General features: G+C 44.3%; 1 protein-coding gene across 1 annotated transcript in view; it reads left to right on the top strand.

Moving 5' to 3' along the window:
* Positions 1-27,265, top strand: part of LOC141091158 (saxiphilin-like) — a 244,216-nt gene that overhangs the window by 164,332 nt on the left and 52,619 nt on the right. Inside the window, exon 15 of the mRNA XM_073576562.1 lies at positions 24,076-24,240. Within this exon, the coding sequence (XP_073432663.1) occupies positions 24,076-24,240 (165 nt within the window). The remainder of the gene's footprint in view (positions 1-24,075; positions 24,241-27,265) is intronic.

Here is a 27,265-nt window from a genome sequence, read left to right as displayed (position 1 = left end):
GATTTGAGATTATGTTTTGTTGTTATCATTCGGTGGTGTAGAGATGTCTGGCCCAATCCAGCCCTTGTTCATTTTTATAAGAGTCAGCCTGTCAGCATTTTCAGTTGACAGGCGGATGCGCTTATCAGTTATAATACCACCAGTGGGACTAAAAACCCGCTCTGACAAAACGCTAGCGGCAAGGCAGGCCAGGACCTCCAAGGCGTAGAGAGCCAGTTCATGCCACATGTCCAGCTTGGTTACTCAATAATTATAAGGCACAGAGGAATCACAGAGGACATTGGTACTGTCAGCAAGGTACTCCCATAGCATCTTCCAAAACTTTAAACTCTTTGTGAGAATACCCCACGCCTAGGGCCAGTGCGATGGGAGGGTCTGAGAAAACTCTCACAGAGCTTTGCCAGTGTTCCCCTGCCTCTGCTGGATTGGAGTTGGTGTCTCTCTTGCCTGTACTCCTTGGTTGTCCAATGAACTGCGACCTCTGCCACCAGCGTTTTCAAATGGGAATTTTTTAATAATTCTGCAACATTGGCCTTCTTTTACTGAACCATTTTAGTACACCTGTCTGCCTCTGGAAGAAGAGATTGAAAGATCTCCTTATAGCGTGGGTCTAGAAGTGTCATCAACCAGTAATGACTGTCACTCAAAAGTTTGAAAATACGAGGGTCACTGGAAAGGCAGTGCAACATAAAGTCAGCCATGCGTGCCAGACTGCTAACAGGCAAGACTTCTGCGGCCTCACCAAGAGGATGACTGACCATGCTCTCCTCCTCCTCCTCTCAGGCCATCCATGCTGAACAGTCAGTATGACAGTTGTGCTTGTAGTACTGTCTATAGCACATGAAAGTAGCTCCTGTTCTTCCTGCTCCTCCTCCTCTTCCTCATTGTCAACCAAACCACATTGGCATAACATGAGGCTGTGCTGTGTGTAATCACCCTGTATGGTTCCTTGCTCCATCTCATCACGCTCCCCCTGCAATGCATCCTCTTTCATTGTAAACAGAGAGCTTTTCAGAATACAGAGAAGCGGGATAGTGACGCTAATTATGTCGTCAACGCCGCTCACCATCTTGGTGGACACCTTAAAGATTTGTAGGATGGTACATATGTCTGACATCCATGTCCACTCCTGAGGTATTGTGTGTGAAGTCTGAACTGAGTACCGACAGCCTTGTTGATGCTGGTAGTCAACAACTTCCCTCTTCTGCTCACAAATCCTTTGCAACATATGCAGTGTAGAGTTCCAACACATGGGGACATCACACACCAGTCGGTATGCCGGAAGCTGCAAACACTGCTGAAGCACAGCAAGGGTGGTGGAAGCTGTAGCTGACTTTCTAAAATGGGCACACAGATGGCGTACTTTCACAAGCAGCTCCGGATACCTTTTGAGAAACTGTTGAACAATGATGTTAGCCACATAGGCCAGGCATGGTACATGTGTGAATTCGCCTCGCCTCAGAGCCGCCACCATCTTCCAGCCATTGTCACACACGACCATGCCTGGCTGTAGGTTCAACGGTGTCAGCCGCAGATCTGCCTGCTCTTTCAGAGCTGTCCACAACTCTTCAGAATTGTGCGGTTTGTCACTTAAGAATATTAGCTTCAGCACAGCCTGTTGCCGTTTGGCTGAGGCAGTGCTGCAGTGCATTTCGGAGATGGAGGCTAAAGAAGAGAAGGAGGTGCAGGAGCTGTAGACTGTAGGGGCAACCCTGATTGATGTAGGGCCCGCAATCCTCGGCATCGGGAGGACGTGTTCCATCCCAAGGTCTGACTGGGTCACGGCTTCCACTATGTTAACCCTGTGTGCCGTCAGCGAGATGTACCGTCCCTGTCCACAAGCACTTGTCCACGTGTTCGTGGTTAGGTGGACTTTCCCAGTAACAGCATTGTTGAGGGCATGGGTAATATTGTGGGACACGTGCTTGTGTAAAGCCGGGATGGCACATCGGGAGAAATAGTGGCAGCTGGGGATCGAGTACCTTGGAACGGCCGCCGCCATCAGGTTGCGGAAAGCTTCCGTCTCCACGAGACTAAAAGGCAACATTTCGGGCACAAGCAGGCGAGAAATGTGTTAATTTAGTACTGTGACCTGTGGGGCGTTGGCTGCGTATTTCTGCTTGCGTTCCAGTGACGGGGTATAGAAAACTGAACACTGCGCTGGGACAAGGATGTGGACGTGCTTCATGATGGTGCTAGTTGAGTGTGGGCAACGACAGGTGCAGGGCAGGAGGCATCTTCGCATGCACCGTGGACAGGTGATTGGCTTGCACGCACAACAGTGGAAGAAGCAGTGGTATCACCAGCAGACACTGTTCCTGGAGCTTGGGGTTCAGCCCACAAAGTCGGGTGCTTTGCTGCAATGTGCCTGATCATGCTGGTGGTGGTCAGGCTGGTAGTTTTGCTAAACCTGCTGATGCGGGCATGGCAGGTGGTGCAAATGGCCTATTTGGGGTTATCAGCAGAGTCTTTGAAAAACAACCAGACTCGGGAAGACCTAACAGTTGTACTGCCAACTTCCGTCATGTTGGTATTACGAGGAATGGTTGCCCGCCTTCTGTCTACGGTCACCACACTTTTTCTTCCTGCCTGTTGTGGTGCTACATCTCCCTCCCCCTGTGTGCTGCTGTCCTCGCTTTGCATGTCCTCCTGCCAGGTTGGGTCAATTACTCTATCATCTACCACCTCATCTTCCACTTTCACACCCTGGTCCTCCTCCTGATTTGCTGGCAATTGAGTCTCATCAATGTCCACCTCTTGTGACCATGGCTGCTCAAAGATTTGTGCATCACTAAATGCAATATCATCCTGCCCCGCTTCAAGTGGAGCAGGCGAGAGGCATGAATCTCCAAAGGGAAAACTGAACAGCTCTACGGAGTGTCCAGGTGTAGGATAAGTTGTCTCCAGGCACTTGGCATGGTGAGAGGAAGGAGGATCAGGGTGAGGAATATGTGGTCCATACTCATGGCTACTCAGACTTGAATGTGTGGAAGACAGGGAGGTGGTGGTTGTTGCAAAGTGACTGGAGGCATTATATGCTATCCAAACAACAACCTTTTGACACTGCTCTGGGTTCAATAGTGGTGTTTTGCGGTCCCCTGGTAATTCGGACAGGAATGTTGGACGAGAAGATGTGGGTGTTTGTTGTGGCACAATTTCAGCTTGCCCACGGCCTCTGCATGCACCATCACATACACTTCTCCATCCCTTGCCACACACCTTGCCCATTTTAAATGGACTACAATATTTTCCACGTTCACTACAAATGGCTGAATTTGGAGTGAACTCATATGTGATCCGCGTGCGGAAAAAATCACAGTTTAAAATATCTGGCCTGTAGGTAAAAAATTTTTTTTAGCAAATTGGTGTCAATAACTAGGCTAAGACACAGGAAAAACATTTGAATGGAGGCCTCAAATACCACAATTTGTTGCCCGCAGATGAGGCGTGTCACACAGATACAACACTGTAAAATATGTGGCCTGTATTATTTTTTACAGCAAAAACAGTTGAATGGAGGCCTCAAATGCCACAATTTGTAGCCCACAGATTGATGAGGCATGTGCCGGAGATGCTACACTATAAAATATGTGGCCTGTATTTTTATTTTTTTACAGCAAAATAGTGTCAAGAACTAGGGAAACACACAGCAAAAACAGTTTAATGGAGGCCTCAAATGCCACAATTTGTAGCCCACAGATAGATGAGGCGTGTGACGGAGATGCCCCACTGTAAAATATGTGGCCTGTATTTTTTTTACAGCAAAATAGTGTCACTAACTAGGGTAACACACAGCAAAAACAGTTGAATGGAGGCCTGAAATGCCACAATTTTTAGCCCACAGATAGATGAGGCATGTCGCGCATATACCATACTGTAAAATATGTGACCTTTTTTTTTATACAGCAAAATAGTGTCACAAACTAGGGTACCACACAGCAAAAACAGTTGAATGGAGGCCTCAAATGCTACAATTTGTAGCCCATCGATAGATGAGGCATGTGACGGAGATACCACACTGTAAAATATGTGGCCTGTATTTTTTTTTTGCAGCAAAATAGTGTCACTAACTAAGGTAGCACACAGCAAAAACAGTTCAATGTAGGCCTGAAATGCCCCAATTTTTAGCCCACAGATATATGAGGCATGTGACGGAGAATGATACCACACTGTAAAATATGTGGCCTGTGGTTTTTTTTTGCAGCAAAACAGTGTCACTAACTAAGGTAGCACACAGCAAAACCAGTTGAATGGAGGCCTGAAATGCCACAATTTGTAGCCCACAGATAGATGAGGCGTGTGTTGGAGATACCACACTTTCAAATATCTGGCTTGTTTTGTTTTTTTGGCCAGTAAAATTGTGTCAATAAGTAGGCTAAGACACAACAAAAACAATTCTATGGAGGCCTGAAATGGCACAATTTTGACCGCAATGATATGCGATCCGTGTGGCGGACAAAACCCCGTGGAAAATATTTGTCCTGTAGCTAAATATTTTTTTTTAATCTAACCCACCATACCCTCACAGATGACGGAAGGCAAAGGAGTGTATGTTTCAAAATGTATTTATTGGATGCATAAATACACATAAAGAGGATGCCTCATGTCAAGAAAAAAGACTTGGCAAAAAACAACTGCCTGAGTAAAAAGTGGAGATGTTAAGATAATTCTACCCATCTATTGGACATAGCAAAACACTAAATAAGTTAAATAAGTAGACAATTTGTAAGGAGTGCTAAATAAGTATCCATGCATACTTGACAAATGAAGACAGAGATAACGAAAAATTAATTAAAGCTCAAAACTTTTCTTCAAGTGAATACATAAAGTGTCTCAGTGCCTACAATCTCCTCATAAGATGCATTTTTTTGTTAAGAGCGCTATTTAGATAGCTAGATCTGTTCTTTGCATCATAGGTACAGAGGCATTTCTTATTGTTGTTTTGGGATTGAGCCAAAGGGTTGGTGGATATACTTTCTTTATCATCTGTTCATAGGCATTGTGACACTTTATCTATGTTAAGGGAGATTGACTCATTTCATGAGGAGTTTATAGGCACTGAGACACTTTATGTATTCACTTGAAGAAAAGTTTTGAGCTTTAATTAATTTTTTGTTGTCTCTCTGTCTTTTGAAACATACACTCCTTTGCCTTCCATCATCTGTGAGGGTATGGTGGTTAGATTTGCAATACGGAGTGTGACCTTGGTTGTGAAAGTTATTTGATGGACTAATATGTACAGTATGTGTGTAAATATTTTTTTGGTTGCAAAATGGTTTCAAGAAATTGTATAAGACACTCCAAAATAATTTTACAGTATCACAAAAATGGCAGAATTTTCTGTGCACTCAGATGTGACCGCTGGGACGGGCAAACCCGTTAAATTAGCTGAATTTTCACGCTGTACTATGAAAATGATCTGGCTGTATTCTGCAGTGTCAACAAGCAAATGGAGGAAAAAATGTGTGCTCTGGATTGCTTTTGAATAAAATAATCAGGATTAAGATGGGAAAAAAATATTCCTGGCCACTGATACCTGGGGCTATGTATACATCATCAATATATGTAAGAGACAGCAGCAGGCAGTAATGTAATGGACCCTCTTGATGTATGCAATGAAGTATGCCACATACAATGTTTGCCTGACTAGCAGTGATATCTATATACCCACATACAGTGCCTGCATGCCTTGCATTGATATGTATATACCCACATACACTCCCTGTCTGCCTAGCGCTGCAATCTATATATCCCGTAATTAGTCCTTAGAAGGACTGTTGATTTAGCTGGATTTGTGTATTCTATTATGGCATACCCACAGAAACTGAAACCCCACCTATTCTGTCACTATCGCTGCAGCAACTCTCCCTACACTGATGATTCCGGAGCTGACTGGAACCATCAGGGCGGCACCAGGTCTGATATAGACCTGATGACGCTGTGCGGTCAGCCAATCACTGTATTGCCACAACCAACATGTCTGTGGCATTACAGAGCGTGGCAGACAAACCCTGCATGTTAATTGACGCTCTAAAGAGCGCCAAACATGCTGGGCGGGGACCCGAGCTCCCGCTGAACAATCCCGGAAATGCTCGGCGCTTGCCGAGCACCGCGAGTACAGCGATGCTCGGGTGAGTACCGAGCATTACCGAGTATGCTCGCTCATCACAAAACACAAGTCAGGGACACTGATGGTGGATGCATTTGCCACATCGCTCGCCATACCCAACAATGTGGCAGAAAACGTGATTCATAGAGTAAAGAAAGCATAGAATTCAATGGACCTAAAAGATGTCAAGGTAGGCCTGCGCCCAACCATCATCCCTGCAAACCAAATGGTGGGATTGAGGTGTGGAGTCCAGGTGGAACCGGGAAGAAAAGTCCAGAAAAGACTGTTTGTGCCAAAAGACTCCTCTGAACTTCCAGAAGGTCTAGTTCAAGGTGAGACTGTGCTTACGAATCCTACTTGTGGGTTTGCCTGAGTGACAGTGCTGGTGATGAATGCCATGAAATACAAAATTAGACTGGATCCAAAGACTGTGTTTGGTCACATCAAAACCATCAAAGCGGTATATTCAGCCGGTGTGAGACCCACCCAGGGTTCTACCGTGAATTCAGTCCCCCCACCACAGAACGGGAGTTACCCAGGGGAGGAATTTGCATGACCCACCTGGGATCCCCCAGTATCCCTGGAACACTTGTGTGGAGAAGATCTAGCGGTAGCCAAACAGATGCTGAGAGAAGAGTGTCATGCATTCTCTAAAGATGACTCTGATATAGGCTGTATTCCATCGTTGCAGTTGAAAAGCAATTTGAAAGACATGACCCCAGTTACCAAAAGTTACACATCAGTGCCGAAACCATTACACTGTGAAGTGAAAGAGTATTTACAAGATCTAATCAACAGAGGTTGGTTCTAAAAGTCGAAGTCGTCTTATTCCTCTCATATTGTCTCTGTTAGGAAGAAGGACGGTTTGCTGAGACTCTGCTGTGATTACCGGGAACTAAACCAAAAGTCAGTACCTGATCGACACCCGATATCAAAGATCTAAGATATGTTGGATAGCCTATCAGGAAGTACCTGGTTCTCTGTCCTCGATCAGGGTAAGGCATACCACTAAGGGTTTGTCTAGGAGTCCAGTAGACCCTTGACAGCATTCATCACACCATGTGGATTGTATGAGTCGATCTGCATACCGTTTGGGCTCAGTTCAGCTCCAGCACAATTAAAAAGGAACATGGAGACATGTTTAGAAGGACTGAGGGACTATCAGGGCCGTATTTTCCTCTAGGCACCCGCGGGCACCTAGGGCGGGACGATGCGGTGGGGCGGCACCTGAGCAAAGGTTTTTTTTTTTTATAATGGAAGTCCGGGTCGGACCTCCCCTCAGCTCCCCTTCCCTCTCCTCCCCTCCCCTCTTGAAGACATCATACTCACCTCCTCGGCTCCAGTGGTTCCTGCGGCTCCGAAGGTCTTCGGCTCCGCCGGCATTCTTCCTGTCACAGGCTGTGTGTGTGTGAGCGGTCATGTGATAACGCTCATTACAGTAATGAATATGGATGCCACTCCTCTCCCATAGGCGTGGCATCCATATTCATGGCCTTAATGAGCGGTATCACGTGACCGCTCACACACACAGCCTGTGACACAGGAAGAATGCCGGCGCCTGGAGCGGTAAACATGCAGGGACCACGCAAAGTGAGCCCAGCCATGCATACAGGGAGGGGGGAGATGAGTATGAGCCCGGGGGGGTGAGTATGAGCCTGGATGGAGGTGAGTATGAGCGGGGGGATGGGAGATGAGTATGAGCCCAGAGGGGGGAGATGAATATGAGCCAGGGGGGAGATGAGTATGAGCCCAGAGGGGAGGGAGGGGGAGATGAGTATGAGCCCGGGGGGGATGAGTATGAGCGGGGGGATGGGAGATGAGTATGAGCCTGGGGGGATGAATATGAGCAGAGGGGTAGATGAGTATGAGCCCAGAGGGGAGGGAGGGGGAGATGAGTATGAGCCCGGGGGGATGAGTATGAGCCCTGGGGGAGGTGAGTATGAGCGGGGGGGAGGATGGGAGATGAGTATGAGCCTGGGGGGGATGAATATGAGCGGAGGGGGAGATGAGTATGAGCCCAGAGGGGAGGGAGGGGGGAGATGAGTATGAGCCTGAGGGGGAGGAGATGAGTATGAGCCCAGGGGAAGATGAGTTTGCTCCTGGGGGGATGGGAGATGAGTATGAGCCCAGGGGGGGAGATGAGTATGAGCCCAGAGGGGAGGGAGGGGGGAGATGAGTAGGAGCCTGGGGGGGATGAGTATGAGCCTTGGGGGGGGAGATGAGTATGAGCCCAGCAGGGAGGGGGGGGAGATAAGAATGAGCCCAGCGAGGAGGGAGTGGGGAGATGAGAATGAGCCCAGCAGGGAGGGGGGAGATGGGTGCACTGGGGAGATGAGTGCACTGGGGAGATGGGTGCACTGGGGAGATGGGTGCACTGTGGAGACAGCTGCACTAGGGAGATGGGTGCACTAAGAAGATGGCTGCACTGGGGAAACGGTTGAACTGAGAAGATGGCTGCACTAGGGAGATGGATGCACTGAGGAGATGGCTGCACTGGGGGGATGGATGAACTGGGGAGATGGCCAAACTGGGGAGATTGGTGCACTGAGGAGATGGCCGCACTAGGGAGATGGGTGCACTGAGATGGCTGCACTAGGGAGATGGGTGCACTGGGGAGATGGCTGCACTGGGGAGATGGCTGCACTGGGGAGATGAGTGCACTGAGGAGATGGCTGCACTAGGGAGATGAGTGCACTGGGGAGATGGGTGCACTAGGGAGATAGGTGCACTGAGGAGATGGCTGCACTAGGGAGATGGGTGCACTGAGGAGATGGCTGCACTAGGGAGATGGGTGCACTGAGGAGATGGCTGCACTAGGGAGATGGGTGCACTGAGGAGATGGCTGCGCTGGGGAGATGGCTGGGCTGGGGAGATGGGTACGCTGGGGAGATGGCTGGGCTGGGGAGATGGGTACACTGAGGAGATGGCTGCACTGGGGAGATGGCTACACTGAGGAGATGGCTGCGCTGGGGAGATAGGTGCGCTGGGGAGATGGCTGCACTGGGAGATGGCTGCGCTGGGGAAATGGGTGAACTGAGAAGATGGCTGCACTAGGGAGATGGATGCACTGAGGAGATGGCTGCACTGGGGAGATGGATGAACTGGGGAGATGGCCAAACTGGGGAGATTGGTGCACTGAGGAGATGGCTGCACTAGGGAGATGGGTGCACTGAGATGGCTGCACTAGGGAGATGGGTGCACTGGGGAGATGGCTGCACTGGGGAGATGGCTGCACTGGGGAGATGAGTGCACTGAGGAGATGGCTGCACTAGGGAGATGAGTGCACTGGGGAGATGGGTGCACTAGGGAGATAGGTGCACTGAGGAGATGGCTGCACTAGGGAGATGGGTGCACTGAGGAGATGGCTGCGCTGGGGAGATGGCTGGGCTGGGGAGATGGGTACGCTGGGGAGATGGCTGGACTGGGGAGATGGGTACACTGAGGAGATGGCTGCACTGGGGAGATGGCTGCGCTGGGGAGATGGCTGCGCTGGGGAGATGGCTGCGCTGGGGAGATAGGTGCGCTGGGGAGATGGCTGCGCTGGGGAGATGGCTGCACTGGGGAGATGGCTGCGCTGGGGAGATGGGTGCACTGGGGAGATGGGTGCACTGAGGAGATGGGTGCACTGAGGAGATGGGTGCACTGAGGAGATGGATGCACTGAGGAGATGGGTGCACTGGGGAGATGGGTGCACTGAGGAGATGGGTGCACTGAGGAGATGGCTGCACTGAGGAGATGGGTGCACTAGGGAGATGGCTGCACTGGGGAGATGGGTACACTGAGGAGATGCTTCACTGGAGTGATGGGTGCACTGGGGAGATGGCTGCGCTGGGGAGATGGCTGCGCTGGGGAGATGGCTGCGCTGGGGAGATGGATGCACTGGGGAGATGGCTGCACTGGGGAGATGGCTGCACTAGGGAGACGGCTGCACTGTGGAGACGGCTGCACTGGGGAGACGGCTGCACTAGGGAGATGGGTGCACTGAGGAGATGGCTACACTGGGGAGATGGGTGCACTGAGGAGATGGCTACACTGAGGAGTTGGGTGCACTGGGGAGATGGGTGCACTGAGGAGATGGCTACACTGAGGAGATGGCTACACTGGGGAGATGGGGCACTGAGGAGATGGGTGAACTAGGGAGATGGCTGCACTTGGGAGATGGGTACACTGAGGAGATGGGTGCACCGAGGAGATGGGTGCACTAAGGAGATGGCTGCACTGGGGAGATGGGTACACTGAGGAGATGGCTGCACTGGGGAGATGGCTGCACTAGGGAGAAAGGCTACTTTCACATCCGCGATTTTTGCCAAAGTGTCTGCATTAGTCGTACTCATCAATGGGGGAGGCAGCACTAAAAGTGCCTAATGCAGCATGAACTCTAAATACAGCCCTGGGGACGATATCTGTCAGCCGTACTTGGATGACTATGTGGTACACAACAAAACGTTCCCGGAGCATGTTGAACATGTGATGACCATACTTCAGCGGTATCAACAACACGGAGTTAAGTTGACCTCAAAGAAGAGTGAACTGTTCAAAAGGCAAGTCCGATTTCTAGGGAAAATTGTGTCCGTAGAAGGATATACCATGGATCCAGCAGAAATTGCTCCGGTACTGTTAGTGGCCCTCTACTGTCAGGAAAGCGAGGTAGATGATAGGATTCCTCTCCTACTATCATACTTATATCCAGAACTTCTCCAGGATTGCCACTCCACTGTGTCTCCTCTTGAGGGAGACGACAGTGTCAGTAACACCCATGGAGAAAAAGAAGAACACGGGCATAACCAGACTTAAAAGAAACAACACCGTTTCGTCCCAGCAGCCCATTCTCTGGACATCAAGACCACCAAGAGGTATTGAAAGAGCTAGTAGATTACCTGGGAAAATCACCCATATTGGGATATCCTGATTTCAACTTACCATTTGTTCTTCATTGTGATGCTTCTCAAGTTGGACTGGGAGCTGCCCTGTATCAGCATCAAGATGAGAAATTGAGAGTCATCAGTTGCGGTTCCAGAACATTGACAGACGCCAAGATTACTTACCATCTGCAGTCTGGAAAATTGCAGTTTCTGGCATTGAAATGGGCTATCTGTGAACAATTTAGAGATTATCTCTATTAGAGAAAAGAATTTGAGGTTTACATGGACAACAACCCCTTGACCTAGGTTCTCACTATAGCCAAACTGAATACGATGGGTCAGAGATGGGTAGTTGAACTAGCTGACTTTAATTTCAGTATTAAGTACAGGCCAGGGAAATGCAATGCGGATGCTGATGGATTGTCGAGAATGCCACTGGAGCCTGAGGAGATCATGCAAGAATGCTCAGAGGAAATCAGTCTGGAAGCTATTAAGAGCACTACCCAAGCAGTAAAAGCTTATCAAGAAGAAGACACACCATTGTGGTGTCCATTGACGGTGGAAACCACCGTAAAAGTGAAAGAACGAGATCACCCCCTGTCCATTCAACAACTACCAAAAGGAACAATCCGTAGTGCACAACGGGAATATCAGATAATTGGCAGAATACTACCTATGTGGACCAAAATCGGTTTCCAAGTAAACGGGAGATAATGAGTCACCAGCAGTATTGGTTTTAGTTAAAGAATGGACGAAGCTCTACCTCAGTGAAGACAGTATCCTGTGTCGTAACGGAGGACAAAACCAGCAGTTGGTACTACCTAGCGTTTTTCATAGGTTGGTCTTCAAAGAACTCCATAAAAACATTTGACACCTGGGAGTGGAAAGGAAAACAAACTTGATCCGTGAACGTTTCTTGTGGCCATACATGCAGAGATATATTGAGAGGTACAGTTGTGCTCAAAAGTTTACAAACCCCAGCAGAATTTTTGCTTTCTTGGCCTTTTTTTCAGAGAATATGAATGATAACACCAAAAATTTTTCTCCATTCATGGATAGTGGTTGGGTGAAGCCATTTATTGTCAAACTACTGTGTTTTCTCTTTTTAAATAATAATGACAGCCCAAAACACCCAAATGACCCTGCACAAAAGTTTACATACCCCATTTCTTAATATCGTGTATTGCCCCCTGTAACATCAATGACAGCTTGAAAACTTTTGTGGTAGTTGTGGATGACGTTCTTTATTTTCTCAAATGGTAAAGCTGTCCACTCTTCTTGGCAAAAAGCCTCCAGTTCCTGTAAATTCCTGGTCTGCCTAGCATGAACTGCACACTTGAGATTTCCCCAGAGTGGCTCAATGATATTGAGGTCAGGAAACTGAGATGGCCACTCCAGAACCTTCTCTTTGTTCTGATGTAGCCAATGACAGGTCGATTTGGCCTTGTGTTTTGGATCGTTGACATGTTGAAACGTCCAAGTACATCCCATGCGCAGCTTCCGGGCTGATGATTGCAAATTTGCCTCCAGTATTTGCTGATAATGTGCTGCATTCATCTTTCCTTAAACTTTGACCAAGTTTCCTGTGCCTTTGTAGCTCATACATCCCCAAAACATCAGCGATCCACCTCCATGCTTTACAGTAGGAATGGTGTTCCTTTCATCATGTAATATTTATGGTTGTGGTCAAGTTCAATTTTGATCTCATCACTCCAAATTACTTTTTTCCAGAAGTTTTGAGGCTTGTCTCTGTGCTGTTTTGTGTATTGTAGGTAAGATACTTTGTGGCATTTGTGGCCAAGTAATGGCTTTCTTCTTGCAACTTGACCATGCAGCCCGTTTTTCTTCAAGCACCTCCTTATTGTGCATCTTAAAACAGCCACACCGCTAGTTTTCAAAGAGTCCAGTATTTCAGCTGATGTTACTTGAGGGTTTTAATAAAGGAAAAAAGCACTACTGGAATTATGCACACCACAAGAATATACAAAAATGAATAACAATAATTTTATTACCACACAATTACAATTAAAACACACTTAAAAACCATAGTACTATGTCCACCCAGCGTAATGACTCCATAATAACCCCAATACATGAGAGTAAATAATCATGACCCAAGATAACCCCACTCGTAGTGGCTCATGAGGCTAAACCAATATCCATGTATATATGATATGCTCAAAAAAAGGGGACCTGAAACACTATATATACATGAACAACCCCCAAATGGTAGATAATATCAGAAGAAGATAAAAGGATATACTAATATAATAATAATAGCCTGAATCACCAGTCTGATAGCTGGTAATCAGCAAAACCCAATACAGAGCTTAAACACATGAAGGAACCTCCCATACAAGCCCTAGTGACAGCATATTACCAAGGGGGAATCAGGAACCTAATGCTCCCATGGAAAAAAAACCCGGGTGGACAACAGATGTGGGTGTCTCTTTGTATCCCAAACAATTTTACTAGCAGTTGTGGACAAAATTTTTGTTGGTCTACCTGACCGTGGTTTTGCTTTTACAAAGCCCCTGATTTTTCTCTTGTTAATCACAGTTTGAATACTGATGACTGGCATTATCAAGTTCTTGGATACATTTCTGTATCCCTTTCCTGTTTTATACAGTTCAACTATCTTTTGTAATGATACTGTCAGGAACACCTCACTGCACTTGCTCACTGAGCCAGTGGGCTTGTCCTGAGTAGAACAAACTATGCTAAAAGATACCTGTGGAGCAGGGCATCAGCGGTGGAAATGCGTGCTTCAGGCAAACAGGACCTGAAGCATGTGACTGCCAAGGGGTGGAGCCGGCTGCAGGTCTCCCAGAGGGAGCAAGAGCAGAGAGAGATGCCGGCCAGAAATAAAGATCCTACCAGCAGGTATAGCACAAACAGAAGCGCTGATGAGCGCTAGACAGGAGGGATGTCAGGGACAGGCTAAGGGTCAAACCGTATGGACAGCAGAAGTACCAGGGGCATAGACAGGAAAATCACCAGAGACGTAGCTGAAGTCAGAAACCAGGAAAATAGACACACAATACCGAATCATCAGGCAGAATGGATAGTCAGGACTTAGCAAGAGATCAGTAAACCAGAACAGGCAATAGATAGTACAGAAATGGCAGGCAAGCGCACAATAGGGACAGACCGGGTCAGAAGGCAAGATATCAAACACAGAATCATGCACACTGCACAAGGCACAAATACACAAGGGTCACTAAAAGTAAGCCAAGGGCAAAAGTATAGCTGACAGAGAACCCTGGTAAAGAGTGAGTATAAATACCCCTCCCAGATCCAGAAAGAGGCCACATACACTTAACCTTGTGAGTGCAAGGCAAGAACCCTATCCAAACTATGACAGATACACAGTGCGTGTGTATCCAGAGGTGAAGCCTAGGGGGCACTAGCAGATAGCACGGGCCAGAAAGGGAGTAGTGAGAGAACTGCAAGGTGCCGTGCACACCGGACCGGAGCCCAGCTCAGCTTGCGAGGTTGGATTGAGCAATGGAGGCAGAGCCAACCACGCGATGGAATGGGGCCGGCTGGATGTGGTAACGGGGATGTAGTCAGGAGCGAACAGGGTTGGAAGCCAGACAGGGATAGCGGGTGCCAAAGGGAGAGACCAGAGAGTAGTCAGTAATGAGCAGGGGGTCAGAGGCAAAGGAGGGAGCGCAGTATCCGAAGGCAGGACAGGAGAATGGTCAGGAGGAGAGCCAAGTGTCAGAAGCCAGAAAAGTCAGAACGGTACAGAGACGGGAGACAGAAACGAGTCAAGGAACAAACCGGGTCATACACAGATAAACACACGCATACAGAGGAACAACGATAGTTAACCGAGTAACCTGGGTCAGCTACACTAGCCGAGTAAAACGGAAGTATCACCGACATCAGACCTAGGAACAACCAGCATTAAATAGCCACCCCAGAACCAAAGAGAGGAGAAGTAGCATTAACCCTGACCTGTCCAGGATGGAGGCAGAACCACCCCGTCTTGAGTCATGGCACTTTTTACCATAGATCCATTGACAATTCTTTTGCTTTCGCCATGTCTCACAATCCAGAAACATCAGTGGCTGGATGAAAGATGCAAGAGTCTTTCTGGATCCCAGAAACTCACTCAGCTTTTATGCACACACACTGATTACAAGCAAACAGGTCACAGGTGAGGGTGTTACCTTTAGTAGCCAGTCAAACCCATTTGTCTCAACTTCTGTGCATGTTATCAGGCCAAAATCACCAGTGAGAGTCCTCAGTGGTTGATACCTTTTAATGGCTAACTGAAAAGATGGTAACAAATTACAAGCTTTCAAAACGACTCAGGTTTCTTCATCAGGCTAGACTAATTCAACATCTGAAGAATCACATATTTATACACAAGACAGGACAGAAATAATGCAATAGATAAGACAAGTGATGTGAAGCAGAATTGTCATTATGGGAGAGGGTTAAGCATAAATATTGGAGCAGTTCATAGATAAGGAGATGGGAGAGGGTTAAACATAAATATTGGAGCAGTTCATAGATAAGGGAGGTGCAATAGTCATGATGAACACATCAGACTATATGAAGGAAGCAAACAGACAACTTATGGACACACGCTACTACAGAAAATTGGAGTTGGATCCTACACAGGACTATTACAAGGAACGTCAAGAAGAACCTGAAGACCCACCTGTTCCGACAAGCCTACAGCCTGCAATGATGCTCGGTCTACTGAACCACTGCACGACCTGCTCTACCCCCTCCTACTGTATCCTCACCCATCCCTGTAGACTGTGAGCCCTCGCGTGCAGGGTCCCCTCTCCTTATGTACTTGTGCGTCCCTTGTCTTACACTTGTTTATTATTCTTGTATATATTACACTTGTCTATAGTTCCCCTTTTGACATGTAAAGCGCCATGGAATAAATGGCGCTATATAAATGCATAATAATGATAATAGTAACTAAACAAGTTGGTATCTGGTCTGCTTGACGGATCCATAAGAGGCAATGACCTGATACCAGAGAGTCCAAGAATAGGGACATTCTACATGCTTCCCAAAATCCACAAATCTGGAAATCCAAGGAGGCCGATTATTATATGTGTGGGCACCCTTACTGAGCAGGTATCTGGATGGGTAGAGGGTATTCTTAAACCCGTGGTAAAGAATACTCCCAGCTACATTCAGGACACAACTGACCTATTGAATAAACTAGCAGCAATAGGTCCTCTACCAGAAGGAACCATCCTGGCCACCATGGATGTGGAATCTTTGTACTCTAATATCCCACACCAGGATGGATTATATGCCTGCAAAGTCTTCATGGAAAACACCGGGAATGATGCGAATTCTGTGGTGAAACTCACAAAATTTATCCTCACCCACAATTACTTTGAATTTGTCAATAAGATCTATTTACAGGAGACTGGCACAGCTATGGGAAGTAAAATGGCTCCACAGTATGCAAATCTTTTTATGGCCAAGCTTGAAAGTGACTTTTTGTCCTCATGTCCCATCAGGCCTCTGGCCTACTACCGCTTCATTGATGATATTTTAATCATCTGGATGGAGTCTGAGCAACAGCTATAGACGTTCCACGAACAGTTTAATCAATTTCATTCCACCATCAACTTAACACTCAACTATTCCAGCACTGAAATTAACTTTTTACACACCATCATTAAGCTAAAGAACAATAAAATAGAGACATCCCTGTATCAGAAGCCAATCGACCGTCCAACATACCTTAAATGGGACAGTTTCCATCCAAAACACATAAAAAACTCTATTGTCTACAGCCAAGCCATCAGATACAATCGTATATGTTCATGTTCCAACTCCATGGATAGAGACAAACACCTTGGTCGCCTCAGAAAGACCTTTTTGAATCAGGGCTACCATCCAAGAACAATTGAAAACCAAATTACAAGAGCTACCAGAATATCAAGGAATCACCTGCTAAATTACAAAGCTAAAGAAGAAAATAACCGGGTGCCTCTAGTGGTCACCTACAGTCCAAATCTGGAGGTGCTAAGGGGAGCTGCACGGAAATTACAACCTTTACTACAAAAAGATGCCCGATTACAATCCATATTTCCAGATCCCCCACTGCTGTGTTTTAGGCAGCCCCCAAATTTAAGAAGCATAATTGTCAGAAGCTCCTTGTCCTCTCCAACAGCTGCAGGAACCTTTCCTTGCAACCAGAAAAAATGTAAAACCTGTCCATTTATAATGACCACGGACAAGATAAAGATCCCCAAATCACAGTAGGACTACAAGATCCCAGGTACTTTCAGTTGCATCACATCTAATGTGGTGTACTTAATTATTTGTACTAAATGTCCAACTGGGGGTCTGTATGTGGGGGAGACAGGGCAAAAACTGAAAACAAGGATGAATTCTCATCATCACACAATAAGGGAAAAAAGAATGGATCTACCTGTGGCAAAACATTTTTGTATCCCCGGTCATAGCATGATGGACATTAAATTACTTGTATTAAAAGGTAACTTCAAGTCTCAGAGAGAGAGAAGAATCTCGGAGTAAAAATTTATGAAAACTTTCAACACATTCAGTGCAGGAATGAATGTGTTGCTTGAATTTATGTCTTTTTACATCAATTAAGGAATTTGCTCTTCAGACCTTCTGGGGTCATCACAACACAGAACTAGACCCCATCAGAGGGCAATAAAACTTTCAGGCTCCTTATCTATGAACTGCTTCAATATTTATGTTTAACACTCTCCCATAATGACAATTCTGCTTCACATCACTTGTCTTATCTATTGCATTATTTCTGTGCTGTCTTGTGTATAAATATGTGATTCTTCAGATGTTGTATTAGTCTAGCCTGATGAAGAGACCTGAGTAGTCTCGAAAGCTTTCAATTTGTTACCATCTTTTCAGTTAGCCATTAAAAGGTATCAACCACTGAGGACTCTCAATTCTAAATATTCTTCAGAAGTAAACTGACATCGACCGAGATCGACTAAGGGACTACCACAGACTGAAGCTCCAGAGGCGGATAGTGACCTTGAGAGTTCCGATGAAGAAGACACATTGATGTATCTCTCGGACCGGCAAAGAGAGGGTTGTACTATCCTCAGGAGAGTGAACTAAGCCCCAAGGCTCCAGAGTTTATATCAAGGAGTACAGATGAAGTCCAATTCAGTTCTGATGATCGAACACCAATCTGCAGAGACCGAATGACACTCAGGAGGAGTAGTATTACCAGACTGTGCAGAAACAGATGATTCAGGAAAAATAAAGGAACTTACAGAGGCAGTTCCAAGACCATCTGAGGAAGTGCGAGAAATAAGTGTGGCGGAAGAAACTCCTGCAACCGAAGAACCCGTGGTATCTGAGGAACCACCAACCAGGAGGATGTAAGCTTGAGAAGTGAGGAAGCCTGTGATGCTGACGTATGAGACATATACGAGTGCCAAGGACTGTCGATTGGAAACAGGTGTCCCTGCCCATGGGCCACGAAGGCCCATTTGAGTGGTATTCACCACCGAGAGGCAGTATGGAAGATGTTGCCTGGTGCAAAGATTTGTTTTCACACTTTGATTTTCCTTAAAAGACTTTGTAGAAGCAAAGAACTGTTAAGGCCTAGTGAGAGAGAGCAGGTTGAAGACATATGAAAAGCTCCAGCTGAAGAGAATTCTGTTTGTTTTAATTGTCTATTTCTTACAGGAGTCCTACAAGTAAAAGGTCGTAATAATAGGTTGTTATTAATATTTATAAATGTTATGCCAATATGTATATAAAGTGATATGATTCCCACCACTGTCTCAGAATTGGTCAGATCGATCAATTAAGGCAAATATCGAGGAGGGAAAAGGGAAGAGTGTGACATGCAGAAGTAGTGCTGAGTGCTGTTGCTTCAAAAGCATCCAGCAACTAGAGGGGTTAACACAGACACAAGCGATAGGGAGTGGTTAGCAGAGCTCCAGGGGTATGGGGAACTTGTTTACTATACTGGCAGCAGCACAAGGGATAAGTGATGTGTGATCTGTCTCACAAAAGTTCAGGCAAGTGAACCATAGGGACTCAGGATTCCATTACAGAGAGGAGCTGGGCTAACCCCTGTACTGCTAGTTGAGAAAGTCTATCAGGATCAGGAAGATAAGGACTGGAAGGAATTGTGTCACAGGGATCATCTTTCTCAGCAAGCCCTCCCCCCTCTTCCATCTCACTGTGCTAGAAGGAATGCTGTGTGTACTACTGTGCCTTTGTAAAGAGTCTTGATCTGTGCTCAACTGTGAGATCAAAAGAGACTGTTAGTCAATGTACCTTTAAGAAGCTGCTGTACTATTTATGAAGCCTGTGCTTAAGACACTTGAATTGTACTGAATGTGCTGTAATATTAAACTACACTGTTCATCTGTTCATGAGGACTCTATCAATTGTATCTGTGTGAGCAAGTGGGTCTATCTTGTGCCTGAGGAAGCTGCAGTGCATGGTTGCCCTGAGTAATGGTTCCCCCAGAGTTCCAAAGAATTCATGAGACCTGTCCCTCCCCTATCTGAACCTAGCAATGTGCTACATATAGTTCTATACAACAGTTCCTTTGTACAGAGCAGTGCCATTGTACAGAACGGTGTCATTATACAGAACAGTGCCATTGTATAGAGAAGTATAGTTCTAAGGAACAGTACCTTTGTACAGAGCAGTGCCATTGTACAGAACATTACCTTTGTACAGAACAGTGCCATTCTACAGAGCAGTGACATTGTACAGAGCAGTATCATTGTACAGGGCAGTGACACTGTACAAAACAGTTGCATTGTACAGAATAGTGCCATTGTACAGACAAGAGAAATCAATATAAGAAAGTCCTTACAATATCATATGGTTCTAAACAGAACATCAAATCAACAATGTGAATCCAGACAATCACCACCGTCCAAAGCACAAAACATGAACCATGAAAGCAATTGGTTATGTTTAAAATAATTTTTATTAATTAACATTAAAAGTTAATGAACCAATTTAACAGCAAAAAGTCATATATCAGGTGCCTCTAAATTTAAAGGAAACAGAACCACCATGCAATGTATACATATAAAGACGAATAGACCATCCAATATAGATTACATAGAAAAAAACCTTTTTGTACTATAGTTGAGAAAGGTAATTAACTTAATAATTTATCTTCATATTGGCTATCTTTCAAAGGCCTATGTATAGATGAAATCACAAATCAATGTGCAAAGTACATATAAATTGTCTTTTTGTACTAAGAATTATCACTCAAGAACATCTACTATAAAAGAAATATATGCACAAAATCCCTAAAGATAAAGTTTTACCTGTTAGGAAGGAAAAAGTAGGCAGAGAATATAAGGTCACTATAGAGATATCTAATAAGCCAAATATAAGCGCTATTACATAAAATCCCCTACTAACAATTGTAAAAGAGAGTCTACACAAATTATCTGTATCATAATAAATGTAAATGGAAAGTGAATACAGTGACTCTCTATGGGGAACAAAGTATTACACAGAGTGTATAAAATAAATCTCTATAAAAAAACAGAGTATAAGCGCTATTACACAAAGTGTATATAATGGATCTCTATGGGGAACAAAGTGTGAGCTCTATTGCACAGAGTGTATAAAATAAATCTCTATAAATGACAGAATATAAGCGCTATTGCACAGAGTTTATATAATGGATCTCTATGGGGAACAGAGTGTGAGCGCCACCAGCTCACACTCTGTTCCCACCAGCACCTGTTCGCCACCAGCACTCTGCACTTTATTATTTTTTGGCCTAGGTAATTATAATATGGCTATCTCTTTCATTTATGCTTAGCAGAGATACTTTTGAACTTATTGATGTGCATTAGTACTTACACTCTGTTCCCTATAGAAGGTTATTTTATACACTCTGTGCAATAGCGCTTACACTCTGTTCCTCACAGAGATTTGTATACACTCTGTGCAATAGCACTTATACTCTGTTACTCATAGAGATTCATTATATACATTCTGTGCAATAGCGCTCACACTCTGTTCCCCATAGAGATCCATTATATACACTCTGTGCAATAGCGCTTATACTCTGTTTTTTATAGAGATTTATTTTATACACTCTGTGCAATAGCGCTCACACTTTATTCCCCATAGAGATCCATTGTATACACTGTGCAATAGCGCTTACACTCTGTTACTCATAGAGATTCATTATATACACTCTGTGCAATAGCGCTCACACTCTGTTCCCCATAGAGATCCATTGTATACACTGTGTAATAGCGCTCACACTCTGTTCCCCATAGAGATCCATTATATAAACTCTGTGTAATAGCGCTTATACTCTGTTTTTTATAGAGATTTATTTTATACACTCTGTGCAATAGCGCTCACACTCTGTTCCCCATAGAGATCCATTATATACACTTTGTGTAATAGCGCTTATACTCTGTTTTTTTATAGAGATTTATCTTATACACTCTGTGTAATAGCGCTTATACTTTGTTCCCCATAGAGAGTCACTGTATCCACTTTCCATTTACATTTATTATGATACGGATAATTTGTGTAGACTCTCTTTTACAATTGTTAGTAGGGGATTTTATGTAATAGCACTTATATTTGGCTTATTAGATATCTCTATAGTGACCTTATATTCTCTGCCTACTTTTTCCTTCCTAACAGGTAAGACTTTATCTTTAGTGATTTTGTGGATATATTTATTTTGTAGTAGATGTTCTTGAGTGATAATTCTTAGTACAAAAAGACAATGTATATGTACTTTGCACATTGATTTGTGATTTCATCTATACATAGGCCTTTGACAGATATCCAATATGAAGATAAATTATTAATTTAATTACCTTTCTCAACTATGGTACAAAAAGTTTTTTTTCTATGGTAATCTATAGTGGATGGTCTATTCAACTTTATATGTATACATTGCATGGTGGTTCTGTTTCCTTTAAATTTAGAGGCACCTGATATATGACTTTTTGCAGTTAAATTGGTTCATTAACTTTTAATATTAATTAATAAAAATTATTTTAAACGTAACCAATTGCTTTCATGGTTCATGTTTTGTGCTCTGGATGGTGGTGATTGTCTGGATTCACATTGTTGATTTGACATTGTATAGACAAGTATAGTTCTAAAGAACAGTACCTTTGTGCAAAGCAGTTCCATTGTACAGAGCAGTGCCATTGTACAGATCAGTGACATTGTACAGATCAGTGACATTGTACAGATCAGTGACATTGTACAGATCAGTGACATTGTACAGAGCAGTGCCATTGTACAGATCAGTGACATTGTACAGATCAGTGACATTGTACAGAGCAGTGCCATTGTACAGATCAGTGACATTGTACAGAGCAGTGCCATTGTACAGATCAGTGACATTGTACAGAACATTACCTTTGTACAGAGCAGTGCCATTGTACAGATCAGTGACATTGTACAGAACATTACCTTTGTACAGAGCAGTGCCATTGTACAGAGCAGTGCCATTGTACAGAGCAGTGCCATTGTACAGATCAGTGACATTGTACAGATCAGTGACATTGTACAGAGCAGTGCCATTGTACAGATCAGTGACATTGTACAGAACATTACCTTTGTACAGAGCAGTGCCATTGTACAGAGCAGTGCCATTGTACAGATCAGTGACATTGTACAGATCAGTGACATTGTACAGAGCAGTGCCATTGTACAGATCAGTGACATTGTACAGATCAGTGACATTGTACAGAGCAGTGCCATTGTACAGATCAGTGACATTGTACAGAACATTACCTTTGTACAGAGCAGTGCCATTGTACAGAGCAGTGCCATTGTACAGAGCAGTGCCATTGTACAGATCAGTGACATTGTACAGATCAGTGACATTGTACAGAGCAGTGCCATTGTACAGATCAGTGACATTGTACAGAACATTACCTTTGTACAGAGCAGTGCCATTGTACAGAGCAGTGCCATTGTACAGATCAGTGACATTGTACAGATCAGTGACATTGTACAGAGCAGTGCCATTGTACAGATCAGTGACATTGTACAGATCAGTGACATTGTACAGAGCAGTGCCATTGTACAGATCAGTGACATTGTACAGAACATTACCTTTGTACAGCGCAGTGCCATTGTACAGAGCAGTGCCATTGTACAGAGCAGTGCCATTGTACAGATCAGTGACATTGTACAGATCAGTGACATTGTACAGAGCAGTGCCATTGTACAGATCAGTGACATTGTACAGAACATTACCTTTGTACAGAGCAGTGCCATTGTACAGATCAGTGACATTGTACAGAACATTACCTTTGTACAGAGCAGTGCCATTGTACAGATCAGTGACATTGTACAGATCAGTGCCATTGTACAGATCAGTGACATTGTACAGATCAGTGACATTGTACAGAACAGTATCATTCTATAGAACAGTACCTTTGTACTTTGTTCATACTAAGAAGACAAGGGGTATGTGGTCGTAAGGAGGAAAACCGATGACATCCAATGAAATCCAATTAGAAACGGGGGACAAAACCAGAATAGTCCATAGGAATTTACTACTACCCTGTGACAGGTTCATTGTACAGAACAGTGTCATTGCACAGAACAGTATAGTTCTTCAGAACAGTACCTTTGTACAGAACAAAGCCATTGTACACATCGGTACCCTTATACACAGAAGTGTCATTGGATAGAGCAGTGACATTGTACAGAGTAGTATCGTTGTACAGAGCAGTGCCTTAGAAAAGTGCCATTGTATAGAGCAGTGCCTTTGTACAGAGGAGTATCATTGTACGCAGCAGTGTTATTGTACTCAGGAGTGCCATTGTATAGAGCAGTATAATTGTACTCAACAGTATAATTGTACAGAGCAGTACCATTGAACCGAGTAGTATAATTACACAGAGCAGTGTCATTTTCCCGAGTAGTATCATTGTACAGAGTAGTGCCATAGAACAGTACCATTGTACACAATGGTATCATTGTACAAAGCAGTATAATTGTACTCAGCTGTATAATCGTACAGAGCAGCACCACTGAAACTGTCTTCAAATATCCAACTTGTGATTAAGTTATGTCTCTGATGACTGATACTTCTATACTTACTGAATAATATTTTTTGTGGCACAGAGTTTGGCACATTCAGAGTTGTAGCCTTAGTAAAGAAAGAAGATAAAGAAATAACATGGAACAATCTTGAAGGTAAAAAGTCCTGTCACACCGGTGTTGGTCACATGGCGGGATGGCAAATTCCTATTAGCCTGATTCATAAGAAGTCCAAGAACTGTGACATTGGTGAGTAGGATACAACTGACAGCTGTATATACTGTACATCTGCTGGATCTCCAGTACAATTCATCATGAACAATAAAATAAGGCAAATGTTTTATATGTGGAAACTTGATTATATTTTTTAAGGAATAAAATATTTCCTACAATGAGATTTGTACCAAAATGTAGGCAAAGGGGACAATAAGAAGAAGAGGGGAAAAAAAGGTGAAAACATTTCACATGGGTCTTGCCTTTTGAAAATTAACACAAATCTTGAAAAAACAATTTAACTGTCCTGGAGAAATACTTAACCCCTTCACCCCCAAGGGTGGTTTGCACGTTCATGACCGGGCCAATTTTTACAATTCTGACCACTGTACCTTTATGAGGTCATAACTCTGGAACGCTTCCATGGATCCCGGTGATTCTGACACTGTTTTCTTGTGACGTATTGTACTTCATGTTAGTGGTAAAATTTCATTCAAATAACTTGCGTTTATTTGTGAAAAAAATGGAAATTTGGCAAAAATTTTGAAAATTTCGCAATTTTCCAACTTTGAATTTTTATGCCCTTAAATCACAGAGATACGGCACACAAAAAACTTGATAACTAACATTTCCCACATGTTTACTTTACATCAGCACAATTTTGGAACCAAATTTTTTTTTTGTTAGGAAGTTATAAGGGTTAAAAGTTGACCAGCGATTTCTCATTTTTACAACACCATTTTATTTTTAGGACCACATCACATTTGAAGCCACTTTGAGGGGTCTATATGATAGAAAATACCCAAAAGTGACACCATTCTAAAAACTGAACCCCTTAAGGTGCTCAAAACCACATTCAAGAAGTTTATTAACCCATTAGGTGCGTCACAGGAATTTTTTTGAATATTTAAAAAGAAATGAGCATCTAACTTTTTTTCACAAAAATAATACTTCAGGTTCAATTTTTTTTATTTTACCAAGGGTAACAGGAGAAATTGGACTGCAAAAGTTATTGTGCAATTTGTCCTGAGTACGCTGATACCTGATTTGTGGGGGGGAACGACTGTTTCGGCGCATGGCAGAGCTCAGAATGGAAGGAGCGCCGTTTGACTTTTTCAATGCAAAATTGGCTGGAATTCAGATCGGACGCCATGTCACGTTTGGAGAGTCCCTGATGTACCTAAACAGTGGAAACCCCCTACAAGTGACCCCATTTTGGAAACTAGACCCCCCAAGGAACTTATCTAGCTATGTAGTGAGAACTTTGAACACACAAGGGCTTTACAGAAGTTTATAACGTACAGCGGTACAATTAAAAAATCATATTTTTTCCACAAAAATGATCTTTTCACCCCAATTTTTATTTTCCCAAGGGTAACAGGACCCTAAAAGTTATTGTGCAATTTGTCCTGAGTATGCTGATACCCCACATGTGGGGGTAAACCACTATTTGGGTGCATGGCAGAGCTCGGAAGGGAAGCAGCGCCATTTGACGTTTTTGGCTGGAATTGAGATCGGACACCATGTTGCGATTGGAAAACCCCTGATGTACCTAAACAGTGGAAACCCCCCACAAATGACACCATTTTGGAAACTAGACCCCCTAAGGAACTTATCTAGATGTGTGGTGAGAACTTTGAACCCCCAAGGGCTTCACAGAAGTTTATAACATAAAGCCGTACAATTAAAAAATCATATTTTTTCCACAAAAATGATCTTTTCACCCTCAATTTTTATTTTTCCAAGGGTAACAGCACCCTAAAAGTTATTGTGCAATTTGTCCTGAGTACGCTGATACCCCACATGTGGGGGTAAACCACTATTTGGGCGCATGGCAGAGCTCGGAAGGGAAGCAGCGCCATTTGACGTTTTTGGCTGGAATTGAGATCGGACACCATGTTGCGATTGGAAAACCCCTGATGTACCTAAACAGTGGAAACCCCCCACAAATGACACCATTTTGGAAACTAGACCCCATAAGGAACTTATCTAGATGTGTGGTGAGAACTTTGAACCCCCAAGGGCTTCACAGAAGTTTATAACATAAAGCCGTACAATTAAAAAATCATATTTTTTCCACAAAAATGATCTTTTCACCCTCAATTCTTATTTTTCCAAGGGTAACAGCACCCTAAAAGTTATTGTGCAATTTGTCCTGAGTACGCTGATACCCCACATGTGGGGGTAAACCACTATTTGGGCGCATGGCAGAGCTCGGAAGGGAAGCAGCGCCATTTGACGTTTTTGGCTGGAATTGAGATCGGACACCATGTCGCGATTGGAAAACCCCTGATGTACCTAAACAGTGGAAACCCCCCACAAATGACACCATTTTGTAAACTAGACCCCCAAGGAACTTATCTAGATGTGTGGTGAGCACTTTGAACCCCCCAGTGCTTCACAGAAGTTTATAACGCCCGGGCGTGAAAATAAAAAATTTGTATTTTTTCCACAAACATGATCTTTTAGTCACCATTTTTTTTATTTTCCCAAGGGTAACAGGAGAAATTGAACCCCAAAAGTTGTTGTCCAATTTGAACTGAGTACGCTGACACCCCATATGTGGGAGAAAACTACTGTATGGACACACCTCAGGGCTCGGAAGGGAAGTAGTGACGTTTTGGAATGCAGACATTGATGGAATGGTCTGCGGGTGTCATGTTGCCTTTGGAGAGCCCCTAATGTACCTAAACAGTGGAAACCCCCTACAAATGACCCCATTTTGAAAACTAGACCCCCTAAGGAACTTATCTAGATGTGGGGTGAGCACTTTGAACCCCCAAGGGCTTCACAGAAGTTTATAATGCCAGGGCATGAAAATAAAAAAATCGTATTTTTTCCACAAACATGATCAATTAGTCCCCAATTTTTTTACTTTCCCAAGGGTAACAGGAGAAATTGAACCCCAAAAGTTGTTGTGCAATTTGTCCTGAGTACGCTGACACCCCATATGTGGGAGAAAACTACTGTATGGACACATGTCAGGGCTCGGAAGGGAAGTAGTGACGTTTTGGAATGCAGACTTTGATGGAATGGTCTGCGGGTGTCATGTTGCCTTTGG

Source organism: Dendrobates tinctorius, unplaced genomic scaffold (assembly GCF_039654945.1).
Source record: "Dendrobates tinctorius isolate UK_male_01 unplaced genomic scaffold, ASM3965494v1 ptg000049l, whole genome shotgun sequence".
Lineage (NCBI taxonomy): Eukaryota > Metazoa > Chordata > Amphibia > Anura > Dendrobatidae > Dendrobates > Dendrobates tinctorius.
Note: the sequence above shows the minus strand (reverse complement) of the source record. Positions and strands in the feature narration are given on the sequence as shown.